Below are 16,191 nucleotides of genomic sequence, written 5' to 3'. Positions count from 1 at the left end.
GTAAGACTGAGATTACCCATAAGCTAACATTTCAACTGGTTGTATACAGTTTCTCATTTTTGTATTCTGTCTGAATCATAGAGTCCTTCAAGCGTTCATGTAGTTAGTCAAAAGATTTATTATCATCTTTCCGTAACTCTTCAAACAGAGTATAGAAAGCACCAACCTCGCACCTCATTTCATTTATTGTATGAACCCAGTAACACGAGTATGTTTACGTTCCTTTCGACGACGGTGTAATAGCCACATTGCAATAATGTTGCGTTTGCTATCCATTCCACTTCACGACAATCGAAGGAAAACTAACTGGACGTTCGATAAAAAACGTAACGTGTGTAAGTAAACATGTCACTGACAAAAGTCGTTCGAATATTTTCGTACGTGCAAATCCGTAGTGTCTGTAACGAGCGTTACCGGGACGATCTTTTCTATACTTGGTTGATAGCAAGTACCGTGCATTGCGCAGAAAATATCTAAGAACGGTCCCGAATTCCAGGTTGAAACACCTTTTAAATAATTTATTTCCGAAACTACAACAGTCAGCTAAGAGACGGTGATTTAAAACCCGCAAGGTGTACTTTGTATGTAAAATCTGAAAACAGTTTATTCCGATAATTATATGCAAGTACAAGATAATCAGCAACCTCTTTGGTGACTACTCGATAAATGGAAATTTATTTACTTTAGTTAATTCAACAATTTCTATTATGATTGCATAAGATTGCTGAGTATTTTCCTTTTTTAAACATTTGAATATATTTGACATAAATTGCTGTGTTTGTATATCTGAAACTTATTATTAAATTCATCATACTTATCTTTATTCTCACTACACTGTGCAATTTCATTGTTTCATGGTCTAAAGAACGCCATATTTCTTTTTATTCACAAAATGAATCTCACCCAGCGACGCCACTACTTATCGCAGGAATATTTCGAAGAAATTGTGTACATACGCCTTCCGACAGCTTCGGCCCATAGAAATGCGTTTACGATTCGATGTAAACGGTGGAGATGATCAGTCCGCGTGGACTAACGGTTTGTTACATGTACCGAATTTTATACGGGGAGTAAACATTATTTTTCATTTCTTAATTTGGTATGAGTGCCGCGCGTATTTATGAAATTTAGTTGGTCCTCATAAAATTATCTTCTGTATTTGATATTGGAAGAACTATACAACTATAAGAGTCATGATTTTTTTGCTGCCGAAATGATAAGGTGGGCTCGTAACTCTAAATTTGAATTTTATACATTTTTTTTGCAAAAGTGGTTTAGGAAACTTCGCAATCCTCGCCAGTCTATAGTTACAAGTATACTTCATAATAAAAAGTACAACAAAAAGTGATATCAACCATGCATGTTACCAATATTCATTGCACCGTAATTTACGTATCTATTTTCAATAAAATTTGATGTAATATGTGCTAGCAACTAATTTATTTTTTAAAATAAATGTTTTATATATACAAAATTTCGTTTAAAATTCGTATACAGTCTTTTGGATCCTTCACTTGATCAACATTTCCTTACAGGCATTTCTAAAACTGACACACGGTTCTAACTCATTTGTACTCAGCATCATCCTGATTCTCAAAATAAATATGTTCAATTTTCTTTAACTGTTTTAATTATATCCCCATCTGTTGAATTTGACATTGCACCTTGAGGTTGTCCGCCGTTAGAATGACTTCTTCTCCATTTGGCTCTTCTATTTTGAAACCAAGTTTTCACCTGCAAATAAATAAGAATTTGTGAATGTATTTTTACGAAATTGCATCCTTGTATAGAACTCCGTAGGAAGCTGTCTTTACCTAATAGAATATTTAACGCGACAGCGCCGTGTTTTTCTCAGAAAAGAACCATCTCGATTGAACCTCGAGATATTTCAAATCGATACGAGAATCGAGAGCTGGAATCGCCAGCAACGAATATATAATTTAGTATAGTGAATAGTGTATATTAGGTAATTTTTTTTAGTCTCAATAAATTTATAGTAAGAAAACATATCGTGTGTTTAAATTTATCCCACCATACATAATAAATAGTAAATAATATAACAAGAGAAAAATTCATCGCACTCTCAGCGAGAGAGACTGTAGCCCATTTTTTACAGTTAGTAATCAATAAATTTTATTTATAAAACCAAGTTTTCATGAAAGATAAATCAAGAAAAATATCAATAACTAGCTGACCCCGCAGATTTTGTCTTGTCTAAACGATGAATATCGAATTGGTTTCGAAATCGATCGTAAAGCCGTTTAAACGTTATTCCAAATAAAATTTCTCAAAATCTGCCGGTGTGAATTTTATTACAAATCTAATTTTGGTTTAACCCCTTCGTTATAAACAAATCTGTTGTGCCATAATGCTGTACATACGACATAGCATCCTGAGGGTATTCATGCATATGTCGTAGACTTCCGACGTATGTTGCTGGGAAAATAGTTGTTCTACCTACATTTTGTGCATTTCCATCAGCATTGATGGCATCCCGTATGCGTGTATTCTTCAGAACGCAGTTTTGTCTGGTTCAACCTGATAAATGTCAATCGCTCGGTTCCAACTTTCACGTACATATCCTCAGCATATTGGTGGGAGAGACATTTTAAGATATTATTGTCCTAATTGTTCCCAACCTTCAGTCTGTATAAAATAATAATTCATTGAATTAACTTTTTTGTTAATTTCGGAACCTGTAACTGGATTTATCATCTATTGAAAAATGATCGTTGTGTTTCAGACACACCTGCAGTTGATTGCTACGCCGCGCCAATGTAAAACAAATCTCGGTTTTCTAAATTTTCACTCACGATGACAAAAGCGACTTCGTCAATTGTTGGCGCATTAAAACGTCTCGCGTGTTTTCCTGGTTCAAAGCAACCAATTCGTTATGTTGTTAACCGTTTGGAGTTGTTCCACAGTTGGTCTTTTCACCTAAATATTGTGTGCACAACGCTGATCGACTTGTCTTGCTGAGAGAACGAGCCATTTTAACGATTTTCGAAAGTTTCGACAATTGACTAATGACAGTTAAATAAGTGTCATTTATCACAAAGCTTACTAAAAGTATACATAAAAAATTAAAACTTGTTTAAAAAATATGATAATAATTTAAAACCTCAAATATCTCTGAAACGACTAAAACTTAGAATAGGATTAGTAGATACAATTTGATTTGATTTTGTTCACAGACCTTGACAAGACTAGGAAAAATAATTTTTTATTTCTTAGTGCTTATAGCAACGGGTTAAAATAAAATTTAGACCACACCTGCATCTCTAAAAAATTAAGAAATTTGATATTTATGAAGTTATACTTTAAACACTTTTTATACACACCCCGTAGAAAATAAAAAATTTTTCAACATAGAATCAAATACTTCTGACCTTGCTAAAACAACCGAACAGAAACCATTTTCATATCCTTAAGGATATCCTTAAAAAAATAATTTATAAGCGTCTGAAACTGTCAAATTTTTTACAAAATAATTAATAACTCAAGAAGTATGCATTTTTCGACAAAAGTATACTAAAATTTTGCGTAGATTTCAAAAATGTGTTAATATACAGGGTGTTCTTTTTGAAATAACAAAGTTACAGTCGTAGAACCCGAAGCCGGTCATCTTTGAAAATGTTTTAGTTAAAAAGATCGTATCCGAAAACCCAAACGTAGAAATTTTCATGATTTTACTATAAGTATTTTGCCATATACAGATAGTCTCAACTCGTCCTGGGACAGCCTGTATAGATTTAAAGATTTTGTCGTCATTATTTCTTGATTTCATATTCGGTTTTTTAAATGAAAAATATTTCATAAATAAAACTTACAATTTTGTAAGAGAGTGTTTAGGAGTCTTGAAAACCGGGAAAACGGCGGAAATTTCGCAGTGCCGGGAAAAAACGGGAATTTGACAGTAATTTTGAGTAAACCAACAAGGCATAGCAAGCTGATATATCCCAAAAACCCGATGTCGAAAATCGTATAATCCAATCGAAACAATATGTTGAGCCTCCCTCGTAACTGCAGTCTTACGAGTTCACGTATCTATGGTTGCCTAACTAACGCCCTCGACGTCACCTGATATTGACAGCGGTTTTGGAATTGCACTGAAGCTTTTAGGGTCTCTGCTGTTTTTTACAAAATTAATTTTTAAGTAAAGCTTAGATTTGGTACAAGGTTACCTACCAACTTGATTTATTTATTTAAGAAGTGCGACTAATATGTTATGTTTCATATGAGCTTTTAGGTATTGTAGCTCAGAATTGTTTTGTTTTAATTGTTTTGTTTACACGTTTAAAGCATTTAATAATTAGGCGTACTTAAGAGAAAAAATCATACTCAACTATTCTGCAATACATTACGTAAACCATTATTTTACCTAAAAAAGTATAGTAAATAAAATAGTAGGCAATCAAAATTTTGCAAAAATTTTGAGCTCGTACTTGGAGTAATTTTTGAAAAGTTAGATAAAGCGATGAAAATCGTTTAAAAATATAAGAAAATATGTACTATTTTGAGGGAATATGACAAATCTATTTTTTTCCAACTTTGTGGTAGGTAAAATTACGACTTATCTCTAAAAATTGGTATCTTTGGCAAAAATATGAATTTTCCGATGCCGACTTCAGCGGCTTATAAAGGGGATTTTCTCGATTCAAAACATCAAACAATAGCTTCAAATCTGATAGAGAAATATAATGAGTAGGGCACTCTTAAAGTATAAATATTTTTTTTTTAAGTAAAAACCATCTTTTTATGAAGACCTGATTTCGGTTCTGAATAACTTAATGATGCGGTTCGTTGCAGGCGAAATTATTCAAATCACTCTTATTTATAAAGCAGACGTTTTAAAAAGGTTGCCAATGGTTTATTCTGTAGCCTCAAAAAAATGCAAGATATTTTGATCTTGATCTTTCGCAAGGATTGTAGAAAATGTTTCATGTATACGTTTCCCAAACTTTTGGAAAAATTGGAAATTCTAAACTCAGAGTGTAGATTTTAAAGATTATATTCATAAACATAATTGCCTGCAAAAGCAATAGCAGTAAATGAATATCTTCCCATTTAAAATTATTAAATCTAAAAAATTCTTTTTAATTAATTCGAAATTCAAATACTTACTTGTCTATCGGACAAACTCAGAGATTCCGCCAGAACTTTTCTCTCTTCTGGACTTAAATATTTATTAGAACAAAACCTTTTCTCCAAAATATCCGTTTGATTTGCCGTGAAACGAACTTGTCCTCCTTTCCGTTTGCTAGGACTATACATATATTTATATTGCATAGCATAGGAAAGATAGTTTGGTTGGTTATCGTAAGGGGATGTGGGCCATGGCTTTTGTCGTTGTAAAGTTGAATATTCTGAAAACAAATATCTAGTCTTAATATAGTAGGTATTCCCCAACATATTATTCGAGAAATTAGTTTTTAAAATTCTATATCTCTTATAAATTAGAAGCTTCCTGTATAAATGCATTTTTTATGAAAAAAATTTGAAATTCTTTATCTATGCTTGAGTCATCTTAATTGTTGATGAAATCTTTATGTAATTCTTTAAATTGGACAGTTTTCCTAGTACTAAAAATCTTAATATCAGTTACATAATAATTTCTAATATCTCTTGTGAAATATTTCTTTGAAGAGGTTTACATCATATGGACCTCAAACGGATATCCGTTGATATCTGGATAAAGGGAGGATAAAAACTCGAAAGATAAACTGTGGTTTTGGTAGGTATAATTCATAATTATTCCAATCTTTAATTACACTGGCCGACAAAATTTTCGTAACACAGGCGAGAGACCTTTATTTTTAAAATGGAAATACCCCTCCAATAACAGAAAAAATATTTATTAAGCCCTAACACGTACCACTTTTCAATAGCTTAATTATCCCTGTTTACATTAGCGGGTGGGTAATTTTATAAAAGGGGCGGTAAATATCGGTAAATTTTATGACCGCAAAAATACCTGAACTGTATTATTAAGAATAAAAAAAATAAGAATAACATTAGAAATTAGTATTCTGTTGATTTTCATAGTAAAGTGCTTCTTAGTTCATAGCGCAAAGAGTGATTATAACGACGAAAATATCGAGTAAAACACGCCGCAGTTGTAAAACTTCTGACAAATTTTGCTATATTTGTGGAGAATTTATGGTGAAATCGCAAACCGAAAATGTAGATTTAGCCTGTTTCAAATATTTTGGTACTTTAATTGGAGACCGAGACAGGCAGTGGGGCCCCCACGCTCGCTGTGTTAATTGTAATGTGTCTTTGGTGCAGTGGATGAATGGGAAAGAAAACACGCATGCCTTTTGCAATTCCAATGGTATGGCGGGAACCCACTAACCATTTTGACAACTGCTATTTTTGTCTAACAAAGACTGATGGTTATTCTAAGAAAAGAAAGCACAAGATCGAGGTTGATTGATGGTCTAATGAAGGAACTTGATATTGAGCATAATCTCATTAAGTGGCGTCTATGTATTGACTCGTCTAAATGGAAATTTAAAACCGTCTAAACCAGTTTTTCATGCTGTGAAGATGAAAGAAACTTATGAAAATATTTGCTTGCCTTTAAACAAAATTAACTACAACAAGTTTAAGTGGCAGATATGTGGGGACCTGAAGGTGATTGGATGGGGCTTCAGGAAGGGTTTACGAAACATTTCTTCGTCTATGGAACAGTCGGGCAGTAGATCAACACTATGTAAAGAAAAATTGGCAAGCAAGATGTGAGTTTCAACCGGGATCTCAAAATTTTGAGTTTATACCCCTTGTAGATCCCAAAAATGTTCTTCACATTAAGCTTAAATTGATGAAAAACTTTGTGAAGGCTATGGATAAAGAGTGTGATGGATTCAATTACCTTAGAGAAGTCTTTCCTCATTTGAGTGATGTCAAATTAAAGGGAGGTATTTTTATTGGGCCACAAATAAGAAAATTACTAGACGATGACAATTTTGCAAAAAAAACTTACCAGACAGGAACTTAGAACTTGGAAGGCATTTGTTAGTGTAATGAAGGGATTTTTGGGCAACAAAATGGATCGAAACTTCTAGACGCCTACATATCCCTTGGTGCTCGAATGTCATTGAAAATTCATTTCCTCCATTCCCATCTGATATTTTCATCAAGGACGATGGGATTCGGCGATTATGGGTGATTACTGTTGGTTTTTAAAAAGAGAAAGTGCAACCCCTCATAAAAGTAGAGCTAATTGATATTTAAAGTGATGTTTTTCAAAGTTTTCTATTTTTAATAGATGTGAGGCATGTTTATTAGATGTAAACTATAAATATCGTGAATATATACGATTTAAAAAACGTGAAATTAATTTTTTAATAGATATTAAATATTTTACCAATGAATATGGTTATATAAATGTAAATTAAAAACCTTACGTGTTACAATTATTTTTTTCATATTTGTATAGGTCCATTTTATCACAATATGCTATTCATTCTTGTGTTACTAGAAATTTTTTTTGTCGATCAGTGTATTTTTAATCTGTGATTTTCAACAGCTGGAACGATTTTTTTTAATTTTGGTTCATAATGAGGCCTATAGTATCTACATTTTTCTGAAAATATATTTGCTATTTCAAATGAATTTTTGTTTTTAAAAAAAACCGAATATTTTCCATGTAATCCGTATATTATATTTCCCAAGTTAACCGACTTTCCAATTCTCTATACATTCAAAATAAATTCATACTTTAGTAGTAATATATCACTGAGCAGAGTGGCGCAGTGGAAGCGTGCTGGGCCCATAACCCAGAGGTCCGTGGATCGAAACCACGCTCTGCTAATTTTTTTTTATTACATATGCTTAAGTATAGGCATATTTTTTTTAAAAAACGCGCTAGAAATTAGTACTTTTCGGTTTATTTTTATGTCAGAAAATCTCATTTTGTCGGACCGAGCTAGAAAATATATATATATATATATATATATATATATATATATATATATATATATATATATATATATTATAAAAAAATTGATGATTTCCATTCCGAGTCTGTTCAGGCGTTCTACCCAACCGATTTGCTTAATTTTTTTTTTTTAATGAAAGGTATTTATGCACAGATCAGCCATCAATCATCGGATTTCATCTAATTTTCACCATTCTCAAGTTATACTCAAATACGATTTCCCCCTGTACATTACTTATGGGAGTTTCTCACATACACACGTTCTATCCTCAATATCTCAGGTTCTATTCAAGATAGAGACTTCGTTTTGATTTAAGAACACTCGCTGAAACACCTTCTTTCTTTTGAGTTTTTGAACATTTGAATCGGTTGAGTTGGAGAGGAGCTAGGCGCGGACATTCAATGTGGATTTTTGTAGGTTTTTGGCAATTTTTCTACATTCAAAGATCTATATCTCAGGTTCTAATATAGCTACAGAGTTCTTTCTTTTCTATTATAATGATTTCTGATACTTATTTAATTATACTAAATTTAATTTGCTAAAAAAAATATGTTTTCTAAAAGAGTTTTCAAGTATGCTAGTTCTCCGCGGGCCGGACAAAATCTGTCCGCGGGCCGGATGTGGCCCTCGGGCCGTAGTTTGGAGACCCCTGCTTTTGGGCGTAGTTCGTTTGTACGTTTAATATAACTATTAAAAAATAATGTTTATATTTGTAAACCAAAAATTAAAGATTGTTACAAAAATTCTTAAAATTAGTTAATAAAGAGTTTTTGTTATAAAAATGTAAACTGACTAATATGAAGTTTATGGTACACCAAAGCCCGTTTTAAGAAAAATATTGTACGTAATACGTCCCGAAAGTGGTCTTTTACTGAACGAGCGGGCAAATTGCAAGCCTGCGACCAATTTAGGGATTTGTTACTTAAACTACTATAACTAGAAAAAACTTTTTCAGTAGTGAGTAACAGCGATGTTTATTGTTGTACAGGTATTCAATATACAGTGAGAAATGTCTCCAACGAAGCGCTGATCCACAAGGATATGGTTTGTTGAAAATTTTCCGTTTGTTCAAATATTATCTAAAAACTTTTTTCAACGTTTCAAAATTGAAATTAGTTCCGTGTAAATATCTTTGTAAATATTTATCATATACAATATTGAACATTTATAATTGCTGCCGTACTGTAATCGTTTTAATCTCAAAAGTATACACAATTATACATGTATTACATAAATATATCACCCTATTGATCACGCACATAATACCCACTTGACAACTTTCCGACGATATTGTAGAAATGATGATCGATTAAAACGTAATAATGTTATACAATGCTGTCCATATTTATGGAATAAGTTCGATTTTAGCTTCATAATGTTCTATATGAAAATACCTGACAATTTACAGTATGAAAATATCCTTCTTCAGCACCCCCTCGAAAATTTTATATAAAAAAGGGGTCGTGTGGCACCTTGTTGGAAACGGATATTAGTCCTCTGATAGGATAAAGTTTTTCAAATTTGGTGCAATCAACTGAGAAAATTAATTTTTAAGATGTAAAATTTTGATAATATCTATCACACGTATAGAATATGAATCTATTAGGCTGCAGTCATTTAGGTATTCAAAGTTACTGAAAGATGTCAGTATATTTGTGCGCGTCTTCTTCTTCTTATCGTGCCGTATCAAGGTTGGGTTAGGTTAGGTTAAATCTGATCATCAATCAATCCATGCTTCTGGCATGGAATTTACTTTAATTATATTTTATGATGTTGTTTAAGATATGTATTACTTTTACAGATATAAAGTAATGAATAACTATAAGTTTGAAGACTTTAAATCCGATTTAAATCAAAAGAATCACAAACACTGCCAATAACTCATGATATTTATAACATTCCATATATAAACAATAAACTATCAAAATTTTTGAATAGAAATCCTCATCTTTCTATAAACAAATCTGGATAATATTTTAAATTAGAATAAACCTTAAAGATTCTTTCCCTATTCATTATTTCATTGGTTAAATTGCTTAAACTCGGTTGTACTGGATCAACCAGGGCCGGATTAAGATTTATAAGGCCCGGGGCTAAAATAATGACGGGGCCCCCTTAAGGAATTCGAAAACTCTGAAAAATTCACAAAATAATTTCAATACGTTAGATTTGTGGTATCAACACATCAAAAAATACAGAATAATTTCTAAATGATGGGGTCCTCTTGGACCTGGGGCCCGGGGCTATAGCCCCCCAAGCCCCTAGCTTAATCCGGCCCTGGGATCAACTGCATAAATTGTCATTATTCTAAAAAACATTGACTCAAATATAGCATTAAAATATTGGAAAGAAGCTGATCTAATCTGCACAGCAAGTTTGTATATGTCGATTCCATACTGATGGATTTTTTCAGCGAGTACAAATATTTCTTATCCCATCTCTGTTAAAATATCGGCCACCCCGATGAACAGAAGACTTTGTTATTAAAGAACCAGACAGGTAGCTTCTATAGCACACTTGATAGACCGATAATGGCGTTTTCACAAACGGCTACCAAACAAGTGATTTAGCATTATGCTCAAAGTACCACAAAATCCCCCAATAGTTGAAAAGAAAAGTATAAAACTAGATCGCGACTTTCACTCCTTACAACGAAATAATATTCCAAAATTAAACAACTATGGGAAAATCCCTAATCCCATCAAGGAAAACGATAATGTCATGAATCATGTCATATAATACCGCAACGTTTTGTTTTTCTAGATGACAAAAATCTTTCTTCTACTCTTAACGCTTCAATTAGCAGCTGTAATTCAAATCAAGGAAATTCGAAGCCCAGTTCTTTCGGTTTCCCTATGTCCCACGTACGTAACTAATGCTCAACATACATTTTCGTCTTCTTCTTAGCGTACCGTATCAAGTCCCCTCGACGTATGATAGCATAGCAAAAATCTATCTTGACCTAGTCTAAATAACTGTCCAGCTTCTCCATTCTCTAATATTCTTCAACCAAGAGGCTTGTTTCCTTCTAATACATCTACGACCTTCAACTTCATCATAATAATCTGGAGGTTATTAAACCTGCCACCACGCATTATGTGTTCCAAATAAGCTATTTTCCTGCGTCTAATGTTATCCAACAACTCAAAAACCATATAACCACTTTTCAAAAGCCTCCAAGCGATTAATGATTTTTAAAGTCCATGCTTCGACACCATATGTAACATTTGATCGTCCGTTTCCGGATTTTAACCTTTTCACTGCTTCGTGAGGAAGAGCTATCCGTGCCCTGTGTGCTGGCATCTCCCACTTAAATTTTTTGTGCTGATTTGATTGAAAAATATTATAGAACAGCCAATCAAGCTTAAAATTGACCGAAACCTCGCAATTTTAAAGATCTTCATCGATCTTCTCGAAAATTTGAAATTAAGTTCATCTTACCCTCCTCTTCAAACTTGACGTGGTGGCAAAGTATGCTTTTTATTTTTAAGGGGGGAAAATCACCCCTTACTCAAATAAATTGAAAACTAGTGGATTAAAGCGGTAATTGGCTATAGAAAATGAATTGTTACTTCCGATATAATAAAATATTTCTACTTTTTTTACCTCCTATAAATATTAAACCTTTTAAACTTCCAGCATTCAAGAAATTTCATCACGAAAGAGCCCTTCCTTCTCTTGAATTTCTATCTTTAACTCATGATATACATACATATATATTATTTTTTTTGCATGTATTTATACATGTGGGAATCCAGTTATATAAATACAAAGGAGACACAGCATGTATAAAACAATAAATACTCCAAAAAGATCAAAACTTAGACGTTTCGTGATTTTCCAGGATTATCTCTAAAAAAATGTATTCGGTTTTTTAATAATAACTCAGCTTTAAGCATTTAAGCTTTTTTCATTCATCAATACATAATTTTGTAAGGAATTTCATGAGCTACAAAACCGTGAGAGTTGCAACCCTTCTAGGCCTTTTTCTTCAGAGCATTTTTATGTTAAAGGGTAAAAAAGACTCAAAGACTCTCCCTTAGCATTGATATCAATACTTTAAACGCTTATTTCTCATTTAATTTTCAAGCTACGTGAGTTTAAAAAAAGCAAAATGTTAGTTACAAAAAAATTCTTTCGTTGATCCAATAGTTTTTTTTCAAAATATTCGTGTTCCAAACCATTCAAACTTTTGGAACGTATTGTTAGTGCTTAAACAAAGATAATTTTACATGGGCTACGATTAATTTTAATTTTGCCGCACATGGTGTCAAATTTACCGACTTTTTTTTTCGAGTTACTCAACTTATTTTCATCATAACTCGCTTAATTTTCATGCTAGACGGTTTTCTAAAAGCTCATTTTATAGGTCTGAAAATGTACTTTAAAAACGTTTATTACAATTTTTTATGAAAAATTGATCGTTTTTTTGTTATTTGAGCTCAAACCTCTGCATAAATTTACGAAAAATAAAAAATTGGCTTTCAGTGACTCATAAGTTGCTGAATATTATTTAAAAAATGTAATTTAAACTGACTAATTTCTTTGCTTTTTTATAAGCTTCAATTTTGATAAGAATAATTTTTTCCAGAAAATGCGTAATTTTCGAGTGTTTTTTTTTAATTGTCAATCGCGAATAACTCAGAAATTATTGAGTTAAATAAAAAACTTTATTCCACATTTTCTTCATAAAAATCAATTCTCTATCGATGTTATTTTGAAATTTTAAATTTCCACTCCCGAGTAAGGGTGGCATTCACCCCTGTAGTAGAAGCATACATTGGCACCAAATCAGGTTTGTTATTTGTATAATTTTTGAGCTTCTGCCAAAATTTTAAACTAATCCATGAAGGTCTTTAAAATTGCGAGGTGATTTGCTTGGTTCACTGTACTATTATGAATCTAATTATGAAAGTTTCATGAAACAAAATGAAATATATCCAATTGTGACTTTTAGTGACGAGTTCTTTAATTATTAAAGGGCTGATTTATGGGTCTCTTTTAGACGGTAGCTAGACCAGTTGAGCTTTGAAAATCTTGTGCTTAACTTTAGACAAGGTCCGCATCACAGAACTTTCGTCTAGATCTACTAAAATGAGCAGTAGCTCTCTGCGAAAGCTTTACTCGCTCGACTATAGGAGGGCGTCATAGAGAAAAGGTTAAAAAATGTACGAGCTACCTCAAATCTACATTTTATTTCCTTTTCGGGATCCAGTTGCTCAATAATGTAGCAACCAAGATATTTGAAACTGTACACTCTTTGAATCGTTTGTTCTTTCACCTGCAGCTGTATGTAATGGTACGGCAAGGGTTTAAATACCATATATTTTTAGAACGGTTAATATTTAGACCCATCTCTTTACCACTCTTCTAATGGCGTTTAAAAGGCGTTGCAGTCCATTCAAGTCTGCGTATCTGATTGTATTTATAAGCTTACCGTTAATTTTTACTCCATATGATAAGTTGTGTCTAGCTTGCTCAAAGATCTTATCTGAATACAAATTGAACAGAAGTGGTGAAATTATGCAATCTTGTTTTACACCTTTTAAGATTTTCCATTCTTCTATCGATTTTCCGTTGATTTGCACGCCCGCTCTTTGGCGCCAATATAATTCTTGAATGATTTGTGCACGTATTAAATCTAATTATGGCTAATTTTTCTGAGACTCAAAGAATAGACAAAACAAGTACTCAAAAAGAAGTTTGTGAAATTTTTAATGATAAATACACTGTTCAACACGTTTAGCAGTCATACTCATCTTCCAAAAATTGTGAATTGCTCCATGTATCTCATCCTCCCTCGTTAAACGTCGTCCACGTAATTTTTTTTATAAGATAACGAATCATCCCTGAAATAAATCAGAAGCCTTTCCAAAGAATACTGCTTCAAATCACAAAACTATGTTTGGCGGCAGTATATGTATTTTTGTGGGAGATACGTTCTTGATGAGAATACTGTTGTTTCGAAAATAAGATATATCTGGAAAGCTCTCAATATAAAAAAGTAAAATGGTGAGGACTATTATCATTTTCAACACATTCTGTAACATGTAATTGAGATTGTTCAGTAATACTAAAAATGTTAAGCGGAAACATCTACATAAATATTAGTTTTACTAAAGCACAACGAATTCAAAAGAATAATATAGGATTGCGACGAGGCATCACCCGACAGTTGGGAAAAAATATATTTTTGTTTTATACTACGAGCTGGTTTGACATGGAAAAAATTGCCCTATGTGTTAATAAACAAGTCTTAAGGAACTGAATCACACGAGATGATTGAATCTGTTGTTTACCATGGCCATGGGCTTCTTCGCAATGGCTTTCTGAGAATAAAGTAAACCCGAACTTTTGTCCTCTCAGAATACGAGAATGTATTACCAGTTCCATGCTTAGCAACGAACAATAACTTATTAGAAGTGTTAGTGTAAAGTTTGACGTCAAAAAAGTAAACCAGAGTTTCGCAATTAATTGAAAGAAAGCCATCGTCAAGTACCTGTATTTAAAAGGGTTAAGAGATAAGCAGATTTATGAAGATATGCTTAATACCCTTGGTGATCAATGTCCTTCGTATGCAACCGGGAAAAATTGGACTGCAAGCTTCAAAAGAGGTAAATTTTCCATTGAAGATGATGACCGATCGGGAAGGCGGCCAGTTTCTGTGTCAGTCCCCGAATATATCGATGCAGTTCATGACATGATTTTATCAGACCGTCGAATTGGGCTAAAACGGATATCTGAAGCACTGAACGCGTTCATCATATAGTTCATGTCAATTTGGACATGAGAAAAATTGCTGCAAAATGAATCCCCAAATATTTGAATGTTGACCAAAAGCGTGCAAAGGTAGAAGCATCGCGTTCGATCTGTACTCGATTTGAAAAAGATGTAGACTTCTTAAACCGAAATGTTACTAAGGATGAGACTTGGGTACATTTCTACGACCCAGAAACAAAGCAACAATTGATGGAATGGCAACACTCTGGTTCTCCAAGACCTAAGAAGTTTCGTGTCCAAAAATCTGCTGGAAAAGTTCTTGCTTCAGTTTTTTGGGATTTCCATGGAGTAATCATGATTGATGATTTTTTGAATAAGAGTAAAACAATAACTGGAGATTACTATTCGACATTAATGGTGCGATGCATTGAAATATGCTGTAATCATGATGTTAGAGACTGATGCATTGTTGTTGGTCCAATAATTTACTTAATTTATGATCTTAATTACTACATGTAAAAACTTAATGAAGGAAAATTGATTGAAAAAATTTCCCAAGCAGGTAACAACGTTTCGTGCAGTTATAAAATTATTTATGTGAAATAATATTGATAAAAGAAAAAATATTCGTATTGCTAGTTCTATGGTATTAAAACCAGGCTCTTTTTTCCATAAAAATATTTCTTCCTTTCTTATTAATTTCAACACTATTATATAATATGAGTATTTTATATGTTCAAATAAAAACTTACCTCTCTCATAAAAACTTCTGTAATAGTTTAAATAGGACGGATCGTAACACAAATGTTGGTAATTGTCTAAACTTGGTACTCGAGGTTCACTAGTTCTAAAATAAGGTGAATTGAGCCGATTTAATAAAGTCTGATGTAAAATACTGTTCTGTTCACTAAAACCGAGATTAATTGCTCCATGTTGCTCATTATTTTTTTCTAAGGGCGGTAAATTTGAAGAAACACTTTCTATATCGTGATTTTCCTGAGTCTGTATAGCGTTTTTACTATTCAAAATATCGTCTATTAAAAATGACATGATTGATGTCTTAACGCGTAGTAACAAGTGGGGACTAGTCCATAAAATGATTTGTTTTGCGGTGTACGATATTGTAGAGATTAATCTTTCGATAAAGGAAATATTGGTTGGTATTAATTAACAATTGTTGTGGTTTGGTTCAAACAGGGAGGGGTTTCAAAACGATAAAATAAATAGGGAGGAGTCATATCAAAAACATGTTATTAAAGAATTGTGTAATCATATACAGACGTATGTATAAAAAAAATTAAACCACATATTCTAAATCCAAATATAACTCGATTACATCCATGTTTCCTCAGTGCAAATATGTTCATAAATGGATCAATGGATTAGTCGCATCAGGAATCCTTTTTCTTTAACGTGCCTCATTGGTACACAAAAACAATCATATGATACATAAGTTGAATAAAGAACTGTTACAAAATCTATTACAATACGTAAATTATTTATATTTTCTCATACAGATTGGTGGCTT

At 32.6% G+C, this 16,191-nt stretch overlaps 1 protein-coding gene and 1 non-coding gene across 2 annotated transcripts; one reads left to right on the top strand and one right to left on the bottom strand.

Annotated features, from left to right (window-relative positions):
- Positions 1 to 1,175: 1,175 nt before the first annotated feature.
- On the bottom strand, positions 1,176 to 15,713 carry LOC130446862 (T-cell leukemia homeobox protein 1-like). The gene is made up of 3 exons (XM_056783368.1): positions 15,416 to 15,713; positions 5,125 to 5,366; positions 1,176 to 1,734 (listed from the first exon to the last, which is right to left on the bottom strand). Exons 1-3 carry the CDS (start codon positions 15,711 to 15,713, stop codon positions 1,609 to 1,611), a joined length of 666 nt encoding a protein of 221 aa, XP_056639346.1. The 3' UTR covers positions 1,176 to 1,608.
- On the top strand, positions 7,744 to 7,815 carry Trnam-cau (transfer RNA methionine (anticodon CAU)). The gene has a single exon. It is a non-coding gene; the product is annotated as a tRNA-Met (tRNA).
- Positions 15,714 to 16,191: the final 478 nt, after the last annotated feature.

Source organism: Diorhabda sublineata, chromosome 7, assembly GCF_026230105.1.
Source record: "Diorhabda sublineata isolate icDioSubl1.1 chromosome 7, icDioSubl1.1, whole genome shotgun sequence".
NCBI classification, from domain to species: Eukaryota; Metazoa; Arthropoda; class Insecta; order Coleoptera; family Chrysomelidae; genus Diorhabda; species Diorhabda sublineata.
The sequence above is the reverse complement of the archived record's forward strand: the minus strand, read 5'-3'. Positions and strand labels throughout refer to the sequence as shown.